The following is a 27580-nucleotide window of genomic DNA, read 5'->3' as shown; positions in this document are numbered from 1 at the left end:
GAGGGATACTCTCTCAGACTGGATACACGGGGGAGAGCCTAGGTCCTGCCCCAAATGATGTGTTAGACTTTGATGATCCCTTATGGAAGGCCTCACCCCCCCTGGGAGGGAGTGGATGGGAGTGGGATGGGGGCTTGGTGGGGAACATGGGAAGTTGGGAGGGAGAGGGGACTGGAATTGGTATGTAAAATAAGATTGTTTTTAATTTGAATAAAAATTTTCTTACACATTTGAGCACAGTAAGGTTTTAGGGAAAAGTCTCCATGTGACAGCTATCACAACAAAGCTTCAGGGATGGCTACATCTAAACTCTCTTGCAAAAGGCACCTCTATAGCAAAGCACCTGTGACCTTCACCTGAGGAATGAGTTCTGTTGACTGATAAACAGTGCTCAGGGCAAGGGCTAAGGAGGAAGAATTTGTAACAAGCATAAGGCTAGATTTTGTTGATGAAGAATACAAAATACTTGGGAGCTCCTTCATAAGCATGAATTCTACTCTGAGAGAAAAAGGTCAGGATTAGAGCCTAAACAATACTCAGGTGAGTGGTGGCTCCACCGAACAGCCAAAAAAGATCACCAGGTTGTTAGACAGTATCCACTTCAGCCTTCCAGTGGAAAAGGCATCCTTTCTTCCCTTGAAGAAGATGGGTCTGCCTGTTTAACAATTCCGGGTCTTCCAAGGCTTTCTCCAAGCTGTGCCTCCTACAGTTTTAGACACTGTATTTTTATCATGGCCACCCCTCCCAAACGTCTTCTAGATCCATTCCTTCCTCTCTACACGCTCAACTTTATATCCTTTAAGAAAAATAATCTATCCAGTCCAGTTTGTGCTGGTCATGTACCTGCTCAAGCTAAAGCCAGACGAAGTTCCAGATGGGCATTAGGTCCTACCCCTAGCTGAGGAACCCTTGCAATTGGTAGCTGTTAAAGAGGGAGAGTTTTCTTTTACAATGTATCCTCTGGTAGGTCAGCCACAGTAGATGGCTATCTGCTTCATTTTTCTGAGTCTGTATCTGTCATTGGACCTGGAGCTCAGTGATTTGTCAGGGGTGGCTGGCCAATAAGTCCCACAGGTCTGCTCCTTTACTTCCCAGGATCTGGGGTTACAGCGGATGTAGCTATGTCTTCTTTGCAGATTCTGGGGTTTGGAATTCTGGTCCCTTTACTGTGTTGTTGCCCCATCCAAATAGCATAGCTCATGGGTGAAATTTTTGTGGCTAGGTGAACTTGGTGCTTCTCAGTTATTGCTTCATTCATCCCCAGGCACAGTCAGTGTTGTCTGAACTCTAGGAGGAAGGCCACTTACTCACCTCAGACTGACACTAGGTAGGACCTTTGGTACATGTACTTGGAAAAAGAGGGGTGGGAAGGGTGGAGATGAATAGTTCAGTGATTTTCCCATCCTTGTCCTTTATAATCCTGGTGGTTCTTCATATAGATGTTTGGCTGGTTGACGTGTTAGATTATTTCCTCTTTTCCCATTGGTCACGATGATGAGGGAATAGGTCCCATCAGAATATTATCCTGAGAAAATTAAATCCATCTTTGAGCATGTTTTCATTCTTCATAAAACATTTTTTCTACCACTTTACTAGAATTTATTAATTCATTTCAGTCATATTTTCTTTGCAAATATACTATGACAGACTATTGATAACTTATTATTTATTTATTCTGTTTCATTTTGGAAAAATCCTAGTTAGCCTGTTTGAAAACCCATTTGTTCTTACTTCAGAATTGCAGTTGATTTGGAAAGTACAATAGTAAGATTTTTAAAATTGGATTCAGCTCAAGCTATGAAGTACACTGCAGTATAAAGATTGAAAAAATTGTAAGTGATAAAATGTATCTCTTCTTATTTTGTAGCCCTCTTTGAATCCTGGTGGAAGCCAGTCCTCAGATGTGGTACTTTTGAACCACTGGAAAGTGAGGAACTTTGAAGTGCATCGTGGTGACATTGTGTCATTGGTGTAAGTAATTCAGAATCTTACTGTTTGTGTTTTTATTTATCTTGATCTAACTGATAATTTACAGCTGTTACTATTTGGCCAGTTATGAAATTAATGAGTACATCTCAAATATTATCAATATTGACATATAGCAATGCTAGAAAAAGGTTTTTTTTCTTAATATATATTGATCAAATGGCATTATTTGTTAATTTTGTTTAATGAAATACTGAGTGGAAATTATTGTATTATTGATCCAAAATACATGCTTTTGATATTATTTTGCAATATTTTACAATTTTGCATCTTTGTCAGCAACTTCTGTACTTGTTTTACTACTTTTATGAAAAGAAAACATTCTTAGGAGATGATAGTTATGATGATTATGGCATTTGGGTATGTTGTGAATTTACTTGGAAAAAAAGTTTGAAAAACTAGTGTTATGGGCTTTTGTTTGCATCAAAAGATGGCGCTGTTTCTCTGTGAAATATTGTGACTGGATGGGAATAAAAACTGTATCCCAAGTGATGGTTGTAGAAAAGGGTACATAACTGACACAGTGACATAGTGTTCACTCCTGCGCGTGCTTGAGTGCTTTAGATTCCAAATTTTTGTTTGTTTTAAGAAAGAAATCCACACAGAATAGACTGCAGCAGAACTTGCTTAATTTATTCCAGCTGCAGCTGTTCTAGTATGATGTCGTGTTATGGAAGTCAGTGTATGGAACTGCAATTGATGTAGTAGAGTCATTGTCACTTATTTTCATGGCAGTGAAACCTACTATTGGGAGAGAAGCTTTCTATTTCCCAGGCATTCCTTTTTCATGAGTTGGAATGTGATTTTTCTTGTTGGATGATAATCTTAACAGGTAGAACAATCCAGCATTAACTGGATTTGTCTTTACATGTCGATGATTTTGCTGCTGGACATAGATATTCTGTAAGTGTGTCTCCTTCAAGGCTTACCAGGGTTCATTTGAAACCACCTTACCTAATTTGTTAATAGGTAATGAAATGCATTTGAGTGGAATTTGATGGCAGACAGCCAGTGATGGGATTGACGTCCTTCTGAGGTTTTGAGTATTTTCTTTAATGTTAATCTTCTCTTGGGAGCATACCCTTACTTTGTCATTCTGAGCACTGATTTTGCTACCTCCTGATAAGCCTCTCCATGTGGAATAATCCTATCATGTGTACATTGTTCTTTTGCCTTTGGTCTGACAAGTTTACATCCTCACTTAGTTCTTGATGAAGAGGATACCTACCCAAGAGAAAGAAGTCACATAACAAATGGACAGCTGTGCAGCTTTCTCCCCGTAGTAAAACATGCTGGCTATCTCTAAGCAGGCAAATTTGAATAGGTAATTGAAAACTGTGAGATGGCTCCTTGAAATTCAGGATTGTGAGTTCATAAAATATTCTGACATACCATGATTTATTTCTCAAGGAAAACACAGTTCTTTTAGGTAATTGGTATAGTGATTGATATTTATTATACAAATTAATTTAAATGAGCATTTATATTCAAATTAGGATTGCTAAATTATAGAAATTATAGCTACTGCAGTTGAAATCCTCCCCCCCCCCCCACAGGGTTTCTCTGTGTAACAGCCGTGGCTGCCCTGGAACTCACTTGTAGACCAGGCTGGCCTGGAACTCAGAGAGATCTGCCTGTCTCTGCCTCCCAAGTGCTGGGATTAAAGGCATGTACCACCATGCCCAACTGGTGAAGTGCATTTTTAACAAGTCAATTATGCTCTGTATATTTTTTTATTTAGAAACAATCTTATTGTATATATCAATTTCCCCATTCCCTCTGCCCCCCAAATGTGCTGTACCTTTGTCGTGTAGAGATGACATAACTTCATTTCATATGCTTTGTCACTAGCAGGCCTCATGAATGCTTAGTCTTAGGATTATGTTATTGAACAACTGGAACTGGAATTACAGATGGTTATAAACCTCCATGCGGGTGCTGGGAACTGAGCATGGGGCCTTTGCAAGAACAGTAAGTGGTCTTAATTGCTGAGCCATATTTCTGCCTTTAATTTTTCGACTCTTTCTTTCACTGAATCTGGGGATCTCTGATTCAGTGGCTAGTGGCTGCCTAGCTAGCCTCAGTGACCATTGTGCCTCCATGTCTGAAGTTCTGGGATTATAGGCATTCAGCACCATGTTCCACTTTTTTATAGGTACTGGTAACTGAACTTCAGTGCTTGTATGACAGGCACTCTCTCAGCTTTTGGAAAATAGTTAGCTACCAGCGCATGTTTAAACTGGTAGGGCTTATATAGCCCAGAAACTAGTGCAAGCAATAACAATTCCTACAGTATAACTTAAAAGATATAAGATTTCTAATAAATCCAGTACAACGAATGTGGGTGTATTTTAAAGTCCAAAAAGTAAAGGTAGGCTGAAAGGGCTGAAGTCATGGTGCACACAGTATGGAAGTTGCAAGTAGAAAAAGGTTGTAAGTTTTGTACAAAATGTCCCAATAGTGTGTGTGTGTGTGTGTGTGTGTGTGTGTGTGTGTGTGTGTGTGCAAAGAACAAGGTTAACCCTGTGATAACTGCTTCTCAGAGAAGGAGCGACTGTATGACCTTGACTCCTGAGCTTGCTTGTACTTGGCCTTCTGTTGCTGTTATTAATGAGGAAATCATTAATGATATGGGCACACAAATCACAAGTGAGTAAATGTACCGTCTGCATCAGAATGAAATACTTTCTCTATTTACCATATCTGAGAGCTAACTCACATCACAGTGATAAATGATATGGTAGAGCAGATTGCCTTCTGTTGCATGAGGTTTTGTTGAGAGCATGTTGACCGACGCAGTTTCTTAGAGCTTTGAAGGAAGGTCTAAGGAAGGAATATGTGTACACTGCAGGATGCATTGGAGCAGGTGTGCACTGCAGGATGCATTGGAGCAGGTGTGCACTGCAGGATGCATTGGAGCAGGTGTGCACTGCAGGATGCATTGGAGCAGGTGTGCACTGCAGGATGCATTGGAGCAGGTGTGCACTGCAGGATGCATTGGAGCAGGTGTGCACTGCAGGATGCATTGGAGCAGGTGTGCACTGCAGGATGCATTGGAGCAGGTGTGCACTGCAGTATGCATTGGAGCAGGTATGCACTGCAGTACGCATCCTTGCATCTCTTTTTCTTTTCCTGTCTTTCTTTTTGAATAGTTGGTCCTGGTGGAGTTATTGTTTAAGCATATTATTTAGTTATATTCATTCAAGAGGACTATTTACTCAGTCATATGAAAGGCTAGGCACAGTATCATTTGCTGTCATTAAGTCCTCAGTATTACTGAGTGTGTAGGTGGCACTGTACTCTCTTAATGGATTTGCAGTCTAATAGTAGTGCTTAAGGTGGATTTTCTATACCTTGGAATTGACTTTTTATTAACCTGTGTGATGGCCTTACTGAAATAGGCTTAACATAAGAACCAGTTTCTCAGAAAGAATATATCACCTAGCAAGTCCAATGGGATAGAGATGCTTTATAATAAATCTTGAATAATCACATTTATGTTTAAATGTTTTACTCTGGAATAACATTAGATCTAAATAGTATAGATAGTTCTCTTCTACCTCTCACAATGCATATAAAATCTTACACAATCAAACTAATAGTACAGTTATTAAAAGTAGGATATAACATTGATGTAATATCTTTACTATTTGCCTTAGTCATTCATCAGCCTTTTAACTAACAATCTTTCAGACTTTGCTGGCCAAAGCATCTGTATTTCACTTTACTTTTCATTTCTCTTTGGTCTTCTGTCATCTATGACAGTTCTTTGGTGATTTTTGTCGTTATGAAATGAACACCTTTGAAGGTTACTGACTAGTTGTTTTTCAGAATGATGCTCTACCATTAAAATTTTCAAAGCCATTCTGCTTTTAAATGGGGATGAGAGTTTCTGAGGAAGCCACAGCAGTGGTGACAGCTGAATGAAATGGAAACTGAGGCAGGGAAGGCATCATGGCCAGTCAAAAGAGGTTAAGATGGGAACTGTTTAGAGGGTCAGTTTTTTTTTTTAGCTACAAGTCCTTTTAATTTTTTTCTTTTGGTCCTTCAAGCTTGGATATTGACTAAAAAGGGTCTGTGGCTTCTAGAAGTAATCTAAATCTCTAGCTGCTAGGAAACTAGGTTTGGAAGCTATGCAGTTTGGGAAAAGACTGAAGATTGTAGCAGAGGTGAAGAGGAAGGAAGAAGGGCTAGATTTCAGATTATCTTAGGGTTTCTATTGCTGTGAAGAGGGGTGTCAAACATTTTCAGAGGTTTAGTACATTATCATGGAGCAATATGGTGGCATGCAGACAGATATGGTGCTGGGGAAGGCACTGAGAGCCTTACATCTTGACCTACAGGCAATAGGAAGTGAGCTGCGACACTGCGAATCCTCATAGTCCACCCCTACAGTGACACACTTCCTCCTCCAAAGCCATACCTCTTAATAATGCCACACTCTAGCAGCTTATGGGGGCCAATTATATTCAAACTACCTCACAGATGTTGGTATAAAGTACCGGAAGAGAAGGTTTTTGTGAAGGATTTCTCACATGCATCATCTCTGCATTATTCTAGACATTGTGCTAAGTGCTTTGATGTTCATTTCATGCTTATCATGCTATCTATGGATAGTTGCTTATAGCATCATGGGTTTCAGAACAAGCACTTGGCAATGACGAGCAAAGTGAGACTTGACTCTGGGTTTACATGATGTGCACCTGTGTTGTTTAATTTCTAGGTCCATGTAGCATGGAGTGTTCAGTGGGACCGCTGCCATTTGTGTCAATGATAAAAATTTGGGTATTTCTAGCTTTATTCATCCCACTTGTTTATTTTTCCTTCTAAATGTGGAGAATTTCCAATGCCTGTGATATTCATTCTATTTTTATTTGGACAAAGCTAGGTTTAAACGTTTGCCATACAAGGTACTGTTTTCCCTGGATTATGTCTCAGTGACTTAGTATGGTACCTGAAAGTCTGAGATGGAAGCCAGGAAGGTTAGTGCTGTAGAAAAGGCTGGCTCTAGAATATGTAAACCTCAGGCATTAGGGGAGAATGTTAGGGTGATCAAGCCCAAAGACAAGCCATATAATTTTAGTATTGGCTGCTTATTATTTTCAGTCACTGAACTAAGCATTCTGTATTTATTTTATAGTATTGGTTTTGTTTCTCATTGCTGTGATGAGAGACCTGAAGAAGAGGAGGAAGGATTTGATTTGACTCAAGATTGTGCGGATCCATTATGCTGGGAAAGATGGCAGCTAGAACTTGGGAATGAGGCAGTATGAGCTTGCTCATATCTGATCTGGGTGGCTTAGGAAGCAGAAAACAGACTAGAAATAAGGCTGGTCCATACACCTCAAGCTCTGTCCCCACGTGACACACTTTTCTTCTAGGTGTCACTTTCCGAAGTTTCCCCAAAGGGCAACAGCATCCAAGGACCAGATGTTCTAAAACAAGCCTGAGAGGAGCTGTTTCATATCCAAACTGTAGCAGTCCTTGTTTTAAAAATCACAGGAGGGAAATATTATTATATCCAGTTTATAGACAAGAGCACTTTGGTCTATAGGGTGTAAGTTGTTGGCTTAAGGACATAGTAGACCAAAGGTTAGAAGTATGCTACACCAAAGCTATTCACTTAAGCATCATATTTAATCATAGTGATGCCTCTCTCTCTCTCTCTCTCTCTCTCTCTCTCTCTCTCTCTCTCTCTCTCTCTCTGTGTGTGTGTGTGTGTGTGTGTGTGTGTGTGTGTGTGTGTGTGTGCGTGTTGTAATGGTATAGCTGAGCAACTTACCAATTCTTGGCAAAGAAGTCACAAATACTGGTGTGTGTATATATCTTTCTTTATTACTATTTCTGAAGCAAAATTCCTATATGATGATTCCTAAAATGTAGTCTCTTTATTAATAGTCCTGGGACTTTATTACGTGCAGAGTGTGGAAATAACTTCAACAGCTGGCTTGTGATGTGTTAAACATTGCCACTTTCTGACAGATGGCCAAGGTGGTGACGACATCTCCTGCAGTAAACATGAGCAGAGTTACCAAGTTGAACTGGAGAATTAGACGAACTAGAGTATAGCCTTTGGGGGAGGAATAAACAGGGATAGAAAGGTTCTCATTTTCTTATGTCTTAAGTTCTTGTAAATCTTTAAAGGTCCCTTGACCTACCAAGGGAAATTAATGGGAGCTTGCTAAAAAAGGAAAGTCATGCTTTTAAACAAATGCCTAGAGCCATGATAGGGCTGAATAATGACCCATAATTGTATTAAAAGCCAGTCATTAGTTGAGCTTGAAAAATATAGCTACATATACTGATCTGCTGTACCTGTTGGTGTTCATTCTGAATCTATTTTTGTCTAAATCAAATATTTTTTTCTCATTTTGAAGGTAATTTTGTCCACACAGAAAGGCCACAGCTTGCATAGGCAGACTATTAGGGTGAAGGGCCCAAGTTTCTAGCTTTTTATTCGTAATTGACAGTCAAATGCTGTGAAGTGGAACCCTGTATCTCACTTGATTTTGAAAGATCAGTTCATGGCACTTTACATTACCCATAGTAATTTATTTTCATTACTAAGTATACTTGCAAATGATAATTTTTTTCTGGAAAAATAACATGAGGTGCAGCATTGTTGCTGTTATTCAGTATAGATTTAACTGATTTTTTTTTAAAACTGTTCGTATGCATACACCACTGCTGTCTGTAAAGCAAGCCTTAATAGTAATTTGTTTCCTTGAGTAGAATAAACTGCCTACACAATGCTTGTACATTTAATTGTGCAATAAAACATTCTCTTACTTCAGAGACAAATTATAGTTTCAAAATGTTTCAATGATCATAAATTTCAATTTTGAATTATAGAGATTTTATGGTAATGTAACTATAGGAGCTATCCATAGCCTCTGTTCATCCCATTTTATAAATACTACATCTATGAGAGAGAAATAGAAGTTGTCACAAAGGAAAGTTATATAGGCAGCGTTCTATGAGATACTGCATACTTATAACTGTTTTTGTTTGCATAGCAGAGTAGTACAGTTTGCAAGAACACTGTCATTTAATTTAAAAAGAAGAACAAAGGCCATGTGTGCAGGGCAGCATTATGGAGGGGCTTTAAGCATACATTATAGGTTACATGTAAAGGGATGTTTAGGAACAGCATATTGTAAAAGATTGTGTGTGTGTGTGTGTGTGTGTGTACTGAGGCCCAAAGGGGGTGTTGGATTTTTTGTATCTGGTTACAGGAGATTGTGAGCTGCCTGATGTTGGCACTGGGGACTGAATTCAGGTCCACTCCAGAATAGCAAATGCTCTTAACCTTTCAGCCATCTTTCCTGAATTTGAGGAGTAGCATTTTAATTTAGTTTAAATAATAATGGGAACAGAATTAATTACGGTTTTCAAACAGTAAGTAGCATAGGTATCAAGCAGAAAATATAGCTGAAGCCAAATAAACTGTGCTGTAGGCATGCAAATTTATCCTTTATACGTTTGAAGCCAGTAGTAGGATATGGAACTTATCTAAAGGTAGGCTGCTAAGATTAGTAAAGAACTGATTTTCACTTCTGGATTTATTATACTAGTATATTTCAAAATAAATACAGTTTTAGAAAAATATGAGAAACCAAATTGTAGGGTTATCTAAAGGCAGTTAGATAAAAACAAAGTGTGGGCAAAGAGCTGAGAGTGAAGGAAACTAGTCGAGGTGAGCCCTGTACTTGTTATCATTTCTCTTTGTCTCTCTCAGTCAGTAAACATCACAGGCTGTTAAACTAGGAAGCTGAGAATAATAACCAAAGTAGTTAGATGCTGGCAACATTTAAAAATATATTTATTTTACATCCTGTGTGCAGTTTCCCCTCCTTCCTCTCCTCCCAGTCTCTCCTTCCTCTCGGTCTCCAACCCCCAATCCACTTTTCCTCTGTTTCTGTTCTAGCAAGGATAGGTCTTCCATGGATATCAACAAAACATGGCATATCAAGTTGCAGTAAGACTATAACCTTCCCATGGATTAAGGCTGGATAATGAGACCCAGCATGAGAAGTAGGGTCCCAAAATCCAGTAAAAGAATCAGAGATAGCCCCTGTTCCCACTGTTTCCTAACACATGAGGACCCATAAGAGGACCAAGCTATACAACTGTAACATTTATATAGAGAGTCAGTCTCATGCAGGCTCCCAAGTTGTTAGTTCAGTCTCTGTGAGCCACTGTGATCCCAGGATAGTTGATTCTATGATTTTTTCCAGTTGTGTTTGGTTCTATCCTAGGTCTCTGGGTCATCCAGCCTGTGGATCCTGGTGCTTGAGGCAGTTTCAGGGGTGGGTTTACTCTCCTAACATGTGTTTCAGACTAGACCAGTCATTGGTTGGCCACTCCCTTAATCTCTAGGTCACCCTTACCCCAGAATATCCCATAGGCAGGACAGACTGTAGGTCGAAGGTTATGTGTCTGGGTTGGTTTCTGTGAACAATTTTTGACAGTTTTACTATGCTGAAAATCATAAATTAGAGTTTAGAAAGGAAGTTGGATGGGGCAGACAAAATAAGCCAAGTTTTTAGTTGGATCTTAGCAGTTAGGGAAAACTAAAGAGAGACTTTAAGTTGTAAAAGTTAAAATACAATGAATTTTAAGGTGATATGCCTTCATTTTAATTGCCATTGTCAGAAAAAGCAAATACTATGCATAGTTTTTATATAGTTTTTTTAAGTGCAATACCTGATGTTTACTGTATTGTAAATCAGAATAGGACCAGAAAAAAAAATAAGCCTAACCCAAACAATAAATGATGGAGATAATTGTGTAGAAGTTCGTACAGTATAATGGTCAGATATGGCTGATAGAGTTATGATCAATACATTTAAAATGATAAAAGAATGAATAATTTTATAAGAGAATTCAGGATTCCACAAATGGAAACTATTGCAAACCCCTTTAAAATAATAGTTTGTTAGAAAGTTTGAGCCATGTGAGGCCATTCTGGTAGAATGTGCAGCAGGAAGTATGTATTCATATGTGGAGTGCTGAAGGAAAGGACACAGTGAGTGCTTTAGCTATTGTAGTCCAAAAGCTGACTTCCATCTAGCTGGAGTCCTGAAGAAAGGGGAGAGAAGGAGTGTGGAAACAACAATGTGTGAATAAAGTAAGGCTAGTGGTTTTTTTTTTCTAAAAACAACGAAAACAAAGACAAAACAAAACAAAACAAAAGTAAACAAAAAAAAACTAATGAAAGATCTGACTCACAGATTAAAGAAATTTTGGTCAGGGTACAATAAACACCCAATTTTTAGGGTATATGTTAGTCACATGACTGAACAAAAAATACCTCAAGAGGTAAAAGTGGCATATATGACTAAAACAAACAAGCAAAAGAGCAGATGGTTTACCTCATGGAAGGCAGGAAAGAACTTTATTGAAAGTGATAAAATAAAGAAAATCTTTCAAGCAAAGTTTGAATATATTAGAAATATCCTTCAAAGTGACAGGTAAGCCCTGAGCACAGGCTGTGTTGTTCCATTGGACCTCATTTACAAAGCAAGTCAAAGTGTTAGGAATTTCAAGATGGTAACCTCAGAGCCTTGAGACTCAAGGATGGTGGGGTAGAGCTTTCTACTTTGTGTCCTTAAAAACAAAAAACAAAACAAAAACAAATAAACACACAAACAAAAAAAAAAACAAACCATGGAGTCCATTTTGTGCTGCCTATACACTCATGGGTATGGGGCCATCTGCTAGAGTGTGGCTGGCCCATTAGGAACCACATCACCAGAGCTTTTCCAGTATCTTCCTTGTCTACTTGAGATGCACTTCCCACTAACAAACACTCTGTCCCCTTGTTCTTATAAAAGAGCGGTGCCCCAGTACATGCTCTGTTTCTGGGTTCATACCTTGCAAATGTTCAGGGAATCTTAAACTTCCACTTTCACACGGATTCATGTGATCCAAGGTCAGTAGTCACCCTCCCACTTTTCTTTTTCTTTTAGGAAAAGGCACTCTGTTTGCTGTGTGGAAGTGACAGTCGCTAGAAAATGTGCCTGTGGCTGATAAGAAACAGGGAGGGTTTAGAGCAAGAGACACCAAAGGTACAGGAGCTCTGGAGCTCAGGAGAAAATATCTCTTTCCAAACGTGGACGAATATACCTTTAAGGAATGTTTATTTCCATTAATGAGAAGCTTCAGTGACCCGTATTATGGACTGTTCTCTTTTGCATAATGTAGTGACAGATTTACTCAAATTCAGAGGCTGTGTTAATGTTTACGGATGGCACAGCTGTAGATTTCACTTTATTAAAACACATATGGATGTTAAAACTGCTGATGGAGAAGCTGGCTCAGTTTGCTCTGGCTGTGGGCATGCTAATTATAATTCAGCTTTCTGTGCTTGCTTTTAGAGGTCATAAGTTACATGGCAAAGATTCGTGTGCTTGGCATGCTGAAAAGTCACAACCATTCAATAGGAAACAATTTAGTGTGACTAGTCTGTCGCACATACATCTTACCACATAGTTAAATAAGAATCATTAAAACATTCCAGGCTTATTAAAAATTCATTATTCTATCAGGGGATGGTTGAAGAGCAGTCAGAACATGAAGAAGTCAGAGGGAAGTTGTGCTCACGGTGGCAGCATGCTAACTGAGTTAAGGAAGGGAAGGGCTCTTCTTCACAGAATGGATCCAAATTTGCCCAAAAAGATTTGTAATAAATCAAGGGGAGAAATCAGTTAATAAAGTAAGAGGCCAATTATCAGCAAAGGAGGAAGGTGGATTTAATGCTTCTAAATGGAAGGTTAAACTGCTTGGGTGAACTTCAGTTTAACAAAAAGGAGAAAAGCAATATGGATAATTAGGAAATAATAAGATCATACTGGAAGAAAGTCAGAAACTTGCCTTAGGTGTTAGCGGAACATCGGCTAATGCACTCGCCCTCCTGAAATGCTCTCTGAATATTCACTTTTGCTCTAGAGATGGCGAAGGCCATGCTTCCTGCTTTTGAGGAGTTCCATTCTCTGGTACAACTTGCCATATTATAGTTTTAACTGGCAACATATGCCTACATAGAGAAAAAGAATTTCTTGTGCCTAGGATTTCTTTGTCCTGCTGATCAGGTCTTAAATTTGAGATCATTTTCCTCCTCTGTTTGGTTGTAACTTCTAAGGCTTGATGGGTCCTTAAGAGAGATTTGGCCTAGGAGACTGGGACTCATCTGTGTGTCTCTCAGCTTAGGCATGATTACAAACACTTAGGTTAATGAAAGTATGGCCAAGCTGAGTGTTGGTGGCTCTTGCCTTTATTCCCAGCACTCAGGAGGCAGAGGCAGGCAGATCTCTGTGAGTTCGAGGCCAGCCCGGTATACAGAGTGAGCTCCAGGACAACCTCCAGAGCGCTACAAAGAAACCCTGTCTTGAAAAACCAAAAAAAGGAGGAGGAGGAGGAGGAGGAGGAGGAGGAGGAGGAGGAGGAGGAGGAGGAGGAAGAGGAGGACAAGGAGGAGAAGGAGAAGAAAGTCTGGTCAAAGATTGTTTTCCTTATGGTTGTTAAAATATTCTACACGCATATGGTTATTCCAGTACTAAAATCATGCAAATAGATTTTTGGCCATTTTTGAAGTTTGAACTTTATGTTCCTGTGAACTTTGAATTATGAGAAGGTTTGGGAAATTGTTTCCAGAATCAATATCAGATACTATTTTATATGACCTCTGTCCCAATGACGAGTTAGAAAGAAAAGTACCACAATAATTAAATTCAGAGATGATTCCAGATTTAAAGATGGTATGAATAAGAATTCAGGCTTAGCTTATAATACTATGTTAAGGAAAAGGTCATCTGATATATAGAGAAATATTTCCTCTAATTATAACCTTCCTTTTGTCACTGATATTCTTATAATTAGTTTTACTTGTCTTTTGTTAGACATTATATCGGACGTAGTTCAGTGTTGTACATTAACATCTAAGGCAACATGAAAGTCTTTTTCAGAATATTAGCAGCTTTGCCACACATTGTCAAATAGGTAGTAACTCAAGGGTGGTCACCATTATTCAGTCATGAAGGTTGGACCAGCTACCAAGAGACTAGGTTCTAGGCTCACTTGATTTTATGCTAATTAACTTGTCAGTTAACAGCTGCAGATCAGTTTTCTTGTTATGATACTTGGAGTTCAACCCATGGCCCTGTTCATACTGCATAAGCATTGCAGGGCTGAGCTACATCCCCAGCCCCAATTTTCATTGTCAGTGAAATAAGGGGATTGTATCTGCTAACTTCCATAGTATCCTTTAACTTGAAAATATCTTTCTCTACATTGATTATTTTAAGTTGTCACAAAACAAGTTAAATTTATTTTATGATCTGTCCAATCTTATATACTATGCTATATATAATACATTATAATGGCTTACTGTATTTAAAAATCCTGCCAGTTCTAGCAAATATTTTCCCTGTGCCTATTTTATGCACACAGCTGGCCACTGTCAATACAACAGTAAAGAAAATGGACAAAATGTGTCTGTTCATGGAACTTACTGTTCTGCTGGGTAGAGTCTGTTGAATAAGATAAAATTTAAAATAGACTTTTTTTTGAGACTTGTGGGCATATGAGTTGGGACATTTGATGTTCACTATGTTAGCAATTGTGTAAGCATGTTGCAGTGTCTAATGCTGGCTCCCAAGAGTGTGGCGTGCACCACTTCCCAATTCCACAGATTTGGACCCTGGCTAACTTGAAATCAGCTTGGAAGCTAATGGAAGCTAATATGTGCAGTCGGTACAGATGACCTCCCCCATGCTAGTCAAGCCCTCTATCTCAGAACTATGTATGTCCCAGCTCCTGGCTTATCAAGCTACCCTGTTTTCATAGTGTACGTGCCTGATGTGAGGTGTCACAACTGAGTGCCAGGTGTTGTCTCTATTCATGTGTGTTATGTGGTCAAAGTAGAGCAGAGCCTGACACATGAACTTAGCTGAAAAACTGTTGACATAATACTGAATTAAGTGAGTTACTGGAAGTAGAGGAGCAGAAAGAAAAGCTGCTATGAATTGAAAGTGGATTTAGAGAGGGGGCGTCCATACTTCACCAGAGAAAAAACAAGGCAGATGTAGAAATGGCATGTGTTAAAACTTGGGGCAAGTGTGAACAGTCACATAGATAAAGTGGTGAATAGGTTTAGATGGCTATCAAAGCTCCGTGTCCTATAAGCATAATATTGTCCAAACCTCACACTAGCTTGTACCAGAGAAATCCCAACTCAGATTTTTCATTGCTAGCAAAAATGAAATACTGAGATTCAATTTTGCAACATTACCTCTTTGTAATGCAGAATTAATAATAACCCTTTGTAACAAATTGTAGGCTTCATGCCATGTTAAATGCCTATCAAATGTTACTTTTGATAAGTATGTCCTAGGCCATTGGTATTGAATCTATCATTCATGTGTGTGCATATAATCACCACTGTCAGTTACCCTTAGCAAGAAGTAGATTGACATGTCACCACCATGACTCCCTCAAGCAGCATGGCAGGAGAAGTCGTTATCTTTGGCTTCGTGCTACATTACTCTGTACTGAGAGGAGAGGACACTGACATGGTGCTGAGCATCTGTTCTGTGGTAAACTGTGAGGTACAAATCCAAGAAGAGAAAGAGAAAACCAACTCCAAGCCCCAAGTGAAACTCAGCTTTAAGACATATCTGAAGACTCTGTATTTCAGGGAAGTAACAATAGGTAGGGGACAGGCTGCCATAATAGGGGTCCAGCATGTAATAACTGTGGGATAGGTGAACACATTACCTCAAATAATGTGAAGGACCACAGAGAGCAAGGCAAAGGAAAATGTGTAGACAAACCCTTTGAAGTCAGTCACCCTGGGCATATCTGACTCCATTTGCTACTGGCCCAACCTCCTCTCCATCTGCAGATGGTGGTAGGGAGCTGAGAGGTGGAAGGCAGCATTATTGGTTTTGATATCAACACTGCCATTTTGGAATATCAATGATAGTTTTATTTATTAGAAGAAAAGGTATGTATGCAGAGTGAGATGAACGTATCTGATCAGAAAACCTTGCTTCATTTTATCAACACTGTACTTGTGAACGGTAACTCTAGGAAAGAAATAACTCACGATTAGTGTATTAATCCACCTCACAATCTTTGGTTTGTACAAGCTAAATTATTATTTGTTGTTCAGTTTAATATGGGAAATTAGCAAGAAAAGAATTTAGTTCCTCATTTATTATTAATGGTTTGAGTAATTTATTTTGGAAACATTGACTTTCTATAGAGCCCAGTATGGCCTTGAACTGAAATCCTGGACACTCTTCTCTGAGCCTCTTGAAAGGTGGGACTCTAGGTATGCACAACCATACCTGACTTCCTTATTTATTCATTTGTTTTTTAGATAGTTGTGCTTTTTTTCCTTCTTTTACATCACTTTCAAATGAGTTTTATAATTTAATATTTTTATTTCCTTGAGAATTTCATACAATAGGTTTTGATCATATTAATCTCCACTTCTCTGCCAACTACTTCCATATCCACTTACAGCTTCTTTACTGCTTCCAAATTCCTGCCCTCTGTCTTTCTCTCGTAAATAATTCACTGAGTCAAATTTGTGCTTGCCATGATATATTGGGTATAGAGCAGCGGTCCTCAACCTTCCTAGTACTGTTGCCCTTAAATGCAGTTCCTTATGTGTAGTGACTCTCAACCATAAAATTATTTTTGTTGCTACTTCATAACTGTAATTGTGCTACTTTTATGAATTGTAATGTCAATATCTGTGCTTTCCAGTGGTCTTAGGTGGTCCCTGTGAAAAGGTCATTTGACCCCCACAGGGTTTGTGACCCACAGGTTGAGAACCACTGGTATAGAGCCATTTACTGGACTGTGTTCAACCTACTATGGGCTACTATATTATTTTTAAAGTTAGTGTAGAATTGGGTTGGGTTGAAATAAATTCAGAATACACACATACGCCCCCCCCACACACATACACAGAGAGTAAAAAAAAATAATTTTGAGCCCCTATACCTTAAAACGTTGCTAGTTTAGTTACAGATTGGTAAACAAAAGAACTATATTAATTGAAGTAGTTTAAAGATGTGTTGCCATTTTATTAAATGTGACATAGACCAAGTGTATATGATTTGAACTAGTATTGTATTTTAAAATCGAAACTTATTTTTTCCCAACTTTTCTGGAGGTAGAGTCAGGTAGAAAATCTATAGATTATGTTCTATACTCCAGTTTGTTTCTCACTATCAAGGTGGCCAGAGTGAGCCTTTTGATCAAGTAGGACATTAGTTTCCTAAATGGTAAAATCGATGCATTGTCCAGGCAACCTTTTCATAATCATCCCCTTTAATGTGATAGATAAGGGTTGGCTCTGATGAACTCTTCGGAATACTATTCTTACAGTCTAGTATTTATTTCCTATTATAAAGCCAGTCATCTGTGTAGTTGTGAATTGTCTAGTTCCACAAGATAATTTACACCAATAAAGTAAAAATGGAACAAAACCTAATGTTATGTAATTTAACCCAATATGTCCAAAGTCATTATACATGTAGTTTATTTTAAAAATACTAATACTCCTAAATATTTTCATTTGAAATGCTAAGTCCTGGACTCTGCTATGGATCCCATACAGTGCAGTTGGGATGCTGAAGCGTTCTGTCTCTCAAGGGGCTTTGGGTTATTGATTAGGATTTGAGGCTGAAGTTCTGGCATCCTCTTATCTATGTCATCAAGTCAAACTTAGAGATTGTAGAGTTACCTTTAGTTTCTCTTTCTCCTGTCTAGGAACACAGCAATTTGTGTCCTTTATAATCTGCCATGATTTAAAACTGAATGTATGTTTATTTCTAAATACCTGGCAAGAGTGGCCTGTGAATTATTTTCAGTTCCTGGAGTTGTTTACTCCCCATGCCTGGTGAAATCTAAGTTTTCTTCTATCTTTAATTTTCTCTGCCACTCCTTGGAATAATTCCTAGACTTCCTTGTTGGTAAGTCTAGTGGCTACAATATGACTCTTTGTGCTCTCTTAGCAGAAATTGATGTTGGGAGTGTTTTCTCTTTTATATTTTCGTTGTCCCTGTTATGTATGGGTTTTCTTCCTGTGCTGTCTCAGCACTCTGCCTGCTTTGTTGGCTCTTTTCTTGCCCTTCGACTTTGCCCACAACCCTTGACCTCTTCTTGCCCTCTAGAGTTTTCCCTAAAGCTCCTGTGCTTTTTGTTTTCCAGCTGTCTGCTTGATGTATCTGTGTGTGGAAAGTCTGTAGGTTCCTCCCCCTAGCCTAGCTTGATATACCTGTATGCAGAATGTCTGTAGGTTCCTCCACCTCAGCCTAGCTTGATACACCTGTGTGCGGAAACTGTGGGTTCCTCCACCTCAGCCTAGGTTGATATGCCTGTGTGCGGAAACTCTGTGGGTTCCTCCATCTCAGCCTAGCACTCGAGCTCATACTGGAGTTGTGCTCTTCTAGTTATTATTATTTCAATTCTTAGCATAATCATGTTTAGTCAAAATCAAAGTGAGAGGCTTTACCTTTAACTCCTGAGCTTTGTTACTGTCTGTATCCTAGTCTTTGTGGGTTTGTCTACAACATGTCTATTGAATAGTCTATTTTTCACTTTTTTGTGGTACTGTATTTTAGGCACCACACTGATCTTTCTTTCATTTGGCCTCATTCCTTTATGTTCCTGCTTGGAACTTCTGTTGGCTTCTGTCATCTTCCAGTGCATTGAAATCCTAGTTTAGTGTCACATTTTTAAATCTAAACACCCTTTTAATAGTTCCCTCTTCTGTAAAAACCTAAAAATATTTGCAGTGGTGTGATTTTGGGCTCCTTGTTGGATACTGGAAATAGGTATCAAGGGTAGTTAGTATGGCCTGCAGAATTCCTTCTACATAGTAAATGGAGTATTTACATGACACCTGTAACTAGGTTAACTTGCACGTTCCTTGTTTTTCTGTAAAAGATTCCTTGTATAGATATTTTAGTTCCTAGAAAGAGTTGATAGCCTCCTACTAACATTGAATAGTGTGCTTGGTACTTACAGATATGCTTTCCATACTTGGAAGCTAATATAGAGAACACTCTCAGTTAATCTGTGCAGCTCAGGTAACGTTAATAGGAAATCAGTTGATCCCCCAATGGGAGTAACTAGGGTGATCCCCAAAACAGCTCTAGTTGAGGTGAGAAAGAATTACTTTGTTACCTCTCCCTTAATATGTTAACTTTCTTCTCTCTTAGTTTCTCTGGACCCACACCATATTTCAACAGATACAATCCCTTTTCAAAAATGTTTTATTTCATGTACAGAGAAATGGTGTTTATTGTGTCGTTTTCATCCATATACATCATTGTACATTGTTTTTATTCTCTCTCAAACAAGTCCCCATTTTCTCCCCCAATGCTTGCTGCTCCCTCCTTTTTTGAATGTTTTTTTTTTTTTAAATATGAATTAGAAACAAGATTGTTTTACATGTCAATCCCAGTTCGCTCTCCCTCCCCTCCTCCCCTACCATCTCCCCAACTAAAGCCCTACCTATCACATACCCCTTTTGATCCTCAGGTAGGGGGTGAGGCCTTCCATAGGGTGTCTTCAGAGTCTGTCATTTCCTTTGGGATAGGGCCTAGGCCCACCCCGTGTGTCTAGGCTCAGGGAGTATCCCTCTATGTGGAATGGGTTCCCAAAGTCCATTCCTATGCTAGGGATAAGTACTGATCCACTATAGGAGGCCCCATGGATTTCCGAGGGCTCCTCACTGACACCCATTTTCCTGGGGTCTGGATCAGTCCCATGCTGGTTTCCCAGCTGTCAGTCTGTGAACCAAGAGCTCCCCATTGTTCAGATCAGCTGTTTCTGTGGGTTTCAGCCTGGTGTGGACCCCTTTGCTCATCACTCTTCCTTCTCTGCAACAGGATTCCAGTTCATTTCAGTGTGTAGCTCTGGTTTAGCTCTCTCTGCTTCCACTTCCATCAGCTGGTGGATAAAGGCTATAGGATGGCATATAAGGTAGTCATCAATCTCATTATCAGGGGAGGGCATTTAAGGTAGCCTCTCCTCTGTTGCTTAGATTGCTAGTTGGTGTCATTTTTGTAGATATCCAGACATTTCCCTAGTGCCTGATTTCTCTTTAAACCTATAATGGCTCCCTCTATTTTGGTATTTCTTATCTTGCTCTCCTCTATTCTTCCCCCAACTCTCATGACCCATGTATACCATTAACCTTTCTTGTTTCCCCCTTTCTGCCCTTTAGTTGCTTCCTCCCTTTCATCTTTCCCTCTTTACTTTCATTCATATATATATATATATATATATATATATATATATATATATATAATTGCACTTATATATTTAAATCTAAGTTCTACATATAAGGGAAAACATGCAAGTTTTCTTTCTGAATCTGGCTAGTTCTCTGTCTCTCTGTCTCATGTAGTCCTAGCTGGCCTCAAACCCAGATTATATGTAGGTGAGGTTGGGATAACCATGAACTCCTGGTTTTTCTGTTTCTACCTCCAAGGAGAGGATGCTGGGCATGTACCACCACTCTGCCTGGTGCGTGTCTACATAGTTCTTTACAGTTCAGTGCTTTTCTCCCAGCCAACCCTGCTGTTAATCTCATATACTTTACCTGGAAACAGGCTTCCATTGGACACTATCAAGGAGGAGGTTAAGTATTATTTGGAGCTTATTACTTCTTAGAGACCTTTAAGTTGTACTAACTATGCTGAGAAAATGATTCTTGCTTTTACTTCTTGAGTGTTTTAAAAATAATTGCTGCCTTCCTCTCTTTGCTCCCTTCCTCTTTTACTCTTCTCTTCTTTGTCTCTCTCTCTTACTGTTCTGCTCTTACCCTCTCATCTCTTCTCATCTCCCCCTCCTCTCCCTCTCACACCCTGGAATGAACTCTATGGTTAATGCAAAGCTTTGCTTAATTTGAACGAGAACTATAGTTCATAGCAAGGAGTAAATTGTCAACAGAAATAATTTTGCATGAGTAATGTTTGCCATTATCTCAGAAAGAAAACAAAGTAGCAGTGATCATGGATAGTAGACTTACTGTCTCTGTGATTTCAGTGTGAACTCTTCTATTATTTTCTGTGTAGACATCAGATATCATTGAACATTTATTGTGCTTAAATATGAGCAAAAAAACAGTAAAGTAGTAGAAAAAAATTAAAAGAAAACCTTCAACCACAGCAAGATATCCTTTTTAAAGTGAATGATGTCTGTTGTAGAGCTTTATATGTTTCTTAGATATGTGTATATCTTAGAATGGAAGTTTTGAGGGGTTTAATGTGTTTCTGGGATTGTTCCAACCACTTTACATATATTATCTAGGTTAATCTTCCCAATAATCCTGTGAGGTAAGGCTTATTATACAGGGAGAAAATTGAAGTACCTAGAGATTTTCCCAGTAGTAACTCCAAAGAGCAAGAGAGGGATGGAGAAAGCACCTCCTCCTTTGGGCTCTTGTACTCCCCTATTTAATCTTCCTGTCAGTCTATCTCATTTTATTCTAATAAAATGCAAAGGCTTCTATTGCTCCTGTTGTTGTTTTGTGACAGGGTCTTAGTATGTTATCCTATCTGGGTTTGAATTTGCCACCCTCCTGACTCCTTTATTAAAGTATTTTTGTTTATGGCCACCTTGTTTAGCTAGAACCTTCTGTTGTTCTACTCCTGTTTTAAACGTGTGTGTGGTGTGTGTGTGTGTGTGTGTGTGTGTGTGTGTGAGAGAGAGAGAGAGAGAGAGAGAGAGAGAGAGAGAGAGAGAGAGAGAGAGAGAAAGAGAGAGATCTTGTGTCACAACATACACTACACAAGAGGCCTGAAGACAATGTATGGGAGCCCGTTCTCTTCCTCTGCTGTGTGGGTTCTGGGATATATGAAGTCTAAAGAACGTGGCATTGGAGTGGAGCCAGCACTGTCCCAAGTCCAGCCACTGTCTTTCTGGGGCTTTTCTAAATGGGTTTGCAAATGTGTAGGAGCGAGAGACACTCCCGTAGGGGTGTGGGGAGCAGTGCCTTGAGCAGCAGTCATCACCAGCCTCAGTGTAAAGTATCAGGCCTAAGAATAAAGTGCTTAAAGTCATGATCAACAAATCAAACAGCATGGATTTTATTTTGAGATTTATCTTTGCATATAAAAATTATGCATTTGATGTTTATATTAAAATAGATTATGTCAAATGTATTTTAAAACATATGTAAATGTAAAGATACCTTTAAAACTCACTTTTATCAATGAAAGAACTACTCTGTGGTATACATCCTCCCCCCACCCCCGCCAGCCACCTCACTCCCTTCTTCTCTCTCCCTTTCTATGTGTCTAAGTGGTTTATATGGGTAATGGTGTGTTTTTCTTCCCCCTTTATCTTCTTTTTTTTCTATCCTGTATTTTCTATGTTAGTTAGCTGTTAGTTTTATAATGAAAAAAGCACAATCAGCTTGAATTTTGATAAAATAAGGAATATAGTGTAATATCATGCTACCTGACTGATGTTTATGATAATCACGGGGATTGGGGACAAGGGCAAATGATATCAAGGAGGTCTTGAAATTCTTTTCCTCATTGAAAATTTTCAAATGATCACACTTAAGTTTTCCTCTTTTGCCACATAAAGAGAGGGGAAAATGCTTATTTTTAAATGTTCTATAATTACTTTTATTTTAAATAAAACATAACAGTAATTCAGAAAAATACTGCCCCCATAGTTTTTAAAGTATTACTTAATTGACTTTAAACTTGCTTCATGTTTCCTTATTCAAATTAAAAATTAGAAATTAAAGTTTGTGTGTGTGTGTGACACATGGGTGGTCGGAGCAGTTTTTGAGAGTTAATTCTCTCCTTCCACCAAGTGTGGGTATTAGGTATTGAACTCAGATCCTCAGGCTTGGCAGCAAGCACCTTCATTTGCTAAGTCATCTGACTGGTTCTTTCTTCACATTTCTGTTGCTGCTTGTTCTACTTCCCTTAATTCTTAGGCTTAGTATTAAATTTTTTGTTGTTTTTATGCTTTCGGCATAGGGTTTCTCTCTGTATTCATGGCTGTCCTGGAACTCACTCTGTAGACTATGCTGGCCTCAAGATCCACCTCCTGAGGGATAAAAGGAGTGTGCCACCACTGCCTGACAGCATTAAGATTCTTAAACAGTGCCCATTTGGCTGTATTTAAGAAAATTCTCTTAATAGACTTAGTTTGTGTATCTGGGCCTTTATAATTTACTGTGTCAGGTGTGTTTGTGAGTTTGATGTGAGTTACATTTTCTAACTGAGGTTCTGACTGTGATCTCCTTGTATATGTCTGCCCTCATACTCTGATGTTTTAACATACTCACCTGATTTCCAAAAGAAAGCACATTGCTTCTCCTCTAGTTGCACCTTAGGGTATGTATAGTTGAATGCAAAATCTTAAAATTACTTCATGGATCATCTTTAGTTAACTCAAATCTCGCAAATACTTTGTAGATCAATGTTGTTCTAAGACAAGATCTCTGTAGCCCAGATGACCTTAAACTTACTTTGTACTTGAGGATGACCTTGAACTTGTGATCCCCCTGCTTCCATCTCCCAAACACTGAAATTACTGATTCTGAAGTCATGATCCATTCACTGTATCACATGCATCCATTTCTTTGTGGAGGACCATGAGACAGCCACAGAAGACAAATACTTGTAGAATTTTCTAAATTAATGGCTTCTCTAATTTTCTGTTAGCTTGTTCCCAGATACTTTCTGGACTCAGGTAATGCCGTGTGTGTGTGTGTGTGTGTGTGTGTGTGTGTGTGTGTGTGTGTGTGTGTGTGTGTGTGTGTGTTCCTAAATATATAAACATAACCTGCTCATTTCATAAAATGTTACTTTTTTCAAGACAGTGTTTCTCTGTGTAGTCCTGGCTTTACTGGTATACTTGAAGGTATATGGCAGCAAGGCTGACCACTTGGTTTTAGATACCCAATTGGAAGGACTCTTCGTTAAAGAAATAGCCTTTAGTTGCCTGTAGCTACTTTTATTTATTTATCCTTTTTTTTTTTAAAGATTTATTTATCATGTATACAGTGTTCTGCCTAAATGTATGCCTGCAGGCCAGAAGAGGGCACCAGATCTCATTACAGATGGTTAGGAGCCCGTGTGGTTGCTGGGAGTTGAACTCAGGACCTCTGGAAGAACAGCCAGTGCTCTTAACCTCTGAGCCATCTCTCCAGCCCCTATTTATTTATTCTTATACCCACAGAATAGTGTAGCTTTTATCACTCACCAAAGAAACTTGTCTTTGCATCAGGCGATAGAAAACTACAAGCAAACTACTGAGAACAAGAGATTGTATGGTGCCCAGTCCCAATTGATAGGGGAGGCAGAAATAAGAGCCAGGGAACCAGGAAGTCTCTGTGAAACTTCTAGAAATGACAGGGAAGCTACACCCATGAAATCTCACCAAGTGGTTGCTCAAACAAGACTTGGACATGTTGTGTTCTTTTTGCAGGATATTCTTGTGACTTTTCTACTCAGTTAAAAAGGACACGTTTAAAACAAAAGTGACATTTCAGTGTAAGCAAATTAGAAATGCTTGTCGCTCATTTTGGTTGTTGTAACAGGGAAAGGGACATGATACAAGAATTCAGGTGTTAGGTTGAGATGGCTCAGAGGTCAAGAGCACTGACTGCTCTTCCAGAGATCCTGAGTTCAATTCCCAGTAACCACATGGTGACTCACTACCATCCGTTATGAGATCTGGTGCCCTCTTCTGGTGTGCAGATATACACGGAAGCAGAATGTTGTATACATAGTAAATAAATAAAGTCTTTAAAAAAAGATAACTTAAAAAAAAGGAATTCAGTTGTTTGTTTAGCCACTTGCTCACACATCATTGGTCAAAGCAGCAACATGTTACTGCTAAAGGAGAGTTGCATCAAGCTGCAAGAAGCTGTGTAGAGGGATATTTCATAGCTTCAGGGAGTCAGCTGCTTGATGAAGTAAGCACTTAGTGGCTCAGCAGCCTCTAGAACAGGCGTGAAACAAGATCTTGTGTACGGAGCCAGCATTGTGACAGTGCTGTTTTCAACTTGTCAACTTTAATCAGGACCCTTAGCAATGCATACCTTTAGTCCATAATTCCATTTCTTGACTGATATCCTAAGGACACATTATTAGCTATGAAAAACTATGTGTAATAAGTGCTGTTTTCATATGGTAAAAATCAGAAACCACTATTTATTAGAGAAATGGTGTTTACTATATTTACTTGTAGAATATTACAAACTCATCAGTTAAATGATGTAAAATGGGAAGCATAATTCTGGCCTGATTACTGTAAAGTGATGAAGGTTCCAGATAAGCTAGAATAATGTGGGGGAATTTGATGTTCCTAATATGTGCATTTATATACAAGGAGATGAGGAGCATTTAGATGAGTGAACAGAGATGAAGGACAGTAGAGGAAGAGTGTCACAAAGGTGGCCATGATGGGAAGGAGGAGTGGATTTTGAGGATATTGGAGGGAACATTGGAGGCTGAAAGAGCCAGAATAGTTGCTGCTTGGGAAAATTGGTGAGCAGACTGTTTCTTTGAAGGGAAATAGAGAGCCAAAGGATAAGAGAGTGGACTGATAGTTTTGTTGCTAATTTAGGATATTTTCCTTTATGATTTAGGGTAGTGCAAATTTCAAGATTCCATTGTTTTTTTCTGCTGAGTAGTACTCTATTGTGTAAATGTACCACATTTTCTCTATCCATTCTTTGGTTGAGGGGCATCTAGGCTGCTTTCAGTTTCTGGCTATTACAAATAGTGCTGCTATGAACATGGTTGAACAGATGTCCTTGTTGTATGAATGTACTTCATTTGGGTAAAGGCCTGGGAGTGGAATTGCTGGATCTTGTGGTAGACTGATTCCCATTTTCTTGAGGAACCGCCATACTGATTAACCTTGATACCCAAGTCACACAAAGACACAACTAAGAAAGAGAACTACAGACCAATATCCCTCATGAACATTGATGCAAAAATTCTCAATAAAATACTGGCAAATTGAATCCAAGAACACATCAGAGAAATCACCAAGATCAAGTAGGCTTCATGGTCAGATTTTTGATTATTCAAAAGTACTTTTAGTTAAAGACCAAAACTAAGTGGAAATAATTTGCGTATTTAACAGGATGTTTATAAAAATTGTATTTATTTTTACAAAGAAAGGGTGTATGCTAAGGAGTCTTAAGATCAATTTTATTTATTCACTTATTGAATTATTTTTATCTTGGAGGTTGAAAAATGATAAGTGATCTAAAAGCTTTACAGGGTAAAGTGGCAAGGTCATTGTTTAAATCTTTTAGAAAAGATATGTAGGTGGTATGGTTCCTTTTAGAAACTCAGAGTGATTTATATTCTATATCTTGAAGCAAGTAAGGGATCTGGTGGCCATTTCTTATGTGTCACGAAGTATTTTATATGTTTGCTTTAAGGGACAAATTAGTGACATTAGGAGATTTCACAGTAACTGTGGAGAGAGCTAAGGCATATGTAATGAGAAAAGTGTTGTTTGACTGTATACAAAAGAAGTATGTTACAGGCTACTGAAACATCCCAGTGCTCCTTTATTACCTCCGGGGCTTGTGGAGGAAGTGGGTCTGCACAGATCCTGTTATCCTCAAAACCTTGTAGCTTGAAACTGGTAGAGGCAGTGTCCTTCATGAGACTGCCATTAGGGTACACTTACATTTCTCTAACACACTGATGCTTCTGCTGACTATATAATCTAATGGCTTAGGTTTCTATCAACAGTTCCCCCTTTTTAATTTCAGTACATTATAAAAATAATTAAGAAGCAAAATTTTGTGGGTAATTTGATAACTGAGACCATTAGATTTTTAATTATGCAAAGCATCAACAACAAAACCCCAAACCTTAGAGATGAGGTTTATTTATGTTGCTTTTACAAGTGAAGGGTTTGTGCGATAGGAAGATAAAGTTTCCTGCTTCCACTAGAAGCTGGGTAACTGACTGTACTTTTGCAGTCATTTGCAATGCTACTTGCTCAAATGTGAGTGTTACCTTCTTTCAACAACTCATTCACTGTTGATGTGGTTTCAACAACTCAGCAAGTACAGTGTCCAGGACAGACACCCCCTTGGTAGGTGAGCAAGAGATGGGATGGAGGGGCGTGGTCATGGGCGACACTGCATGAGCTCCAAGGTGATGGACTCTCAGGTTCATTGTTTTTCTTTAAGCCCTACTATGCTAGGCAGTCTTTCTTGCCCAAGAGACCAAGTTACCATTATTACTCTTGTAGAGAACAAGAGATTAGGGCTGGAGAGATGGCTCAGCTGTTAAAGGCTAGGCTCACAACCAAAAATATACGAGAGTAAGACATTAGATAACATTGTTTCAGTTATTTGGTATTTTAAATGATTATTTAGCGTCACTGAAATTTTAGCATTCTGTTTTAAGATTGATGACTTTCTTTCGTTTAAGTAAATGACGATGGCCTAGTGATCAGTTTCTGATTATAAGCAAATTGACATTTGTAGTCATGTATATTTTTGGCATTTATAACAATGGTGCCTTGCTTATCCTAAGATTACAGACTGTTATCATTTGACAAG

The 27580-nt window shown here is 38.8% G+C and overlaps 1 protein-coding gene across 8 annotated transcripts in view; it reads left to right on the top strand.

The window, feature by feature from the left end:
• Positions 1–27580, top strand: part of Immp2l (inner mitochondrial membrane peptidase subunit 2) — an 874875-nt gene that overhangs the window by 81218 nt on the left and 766077 nt on the right. For all 8 annotated transcript variants that reach the window (XM_035445042.1, XM_035445043.1, XM_035445044.1 and 5 more), the window contains one exon: positions 1868–1971. In XM_035445042.1, the coding sequence (XP_035300933.1) occupies positions 1868–1971 (104 nt within the window). The remainder of the gene's footprint in view (positions 1–1867; positions 1972–27580) is intronic.

The sequence above is a fragment of the Cricetulus griseus genome, chromosome 5 (genome assembly GCF_003668045.3).
Source record: "Cricetulus griseus strain 17A/GY chromosome 5, alternate assembly CriGri-PICRH-1.0, whole genome shotgun sequence".
Classification (NCBI taxonomy): Eukaryota; Metazoa; Chordata; class Mammalia; order Rodentia; family Cricetidae; genus Cricetulus; species Cricetulus griseus.
This window is presented reverse-complemented; position numbering and strand designations above follow the sequence as displayed.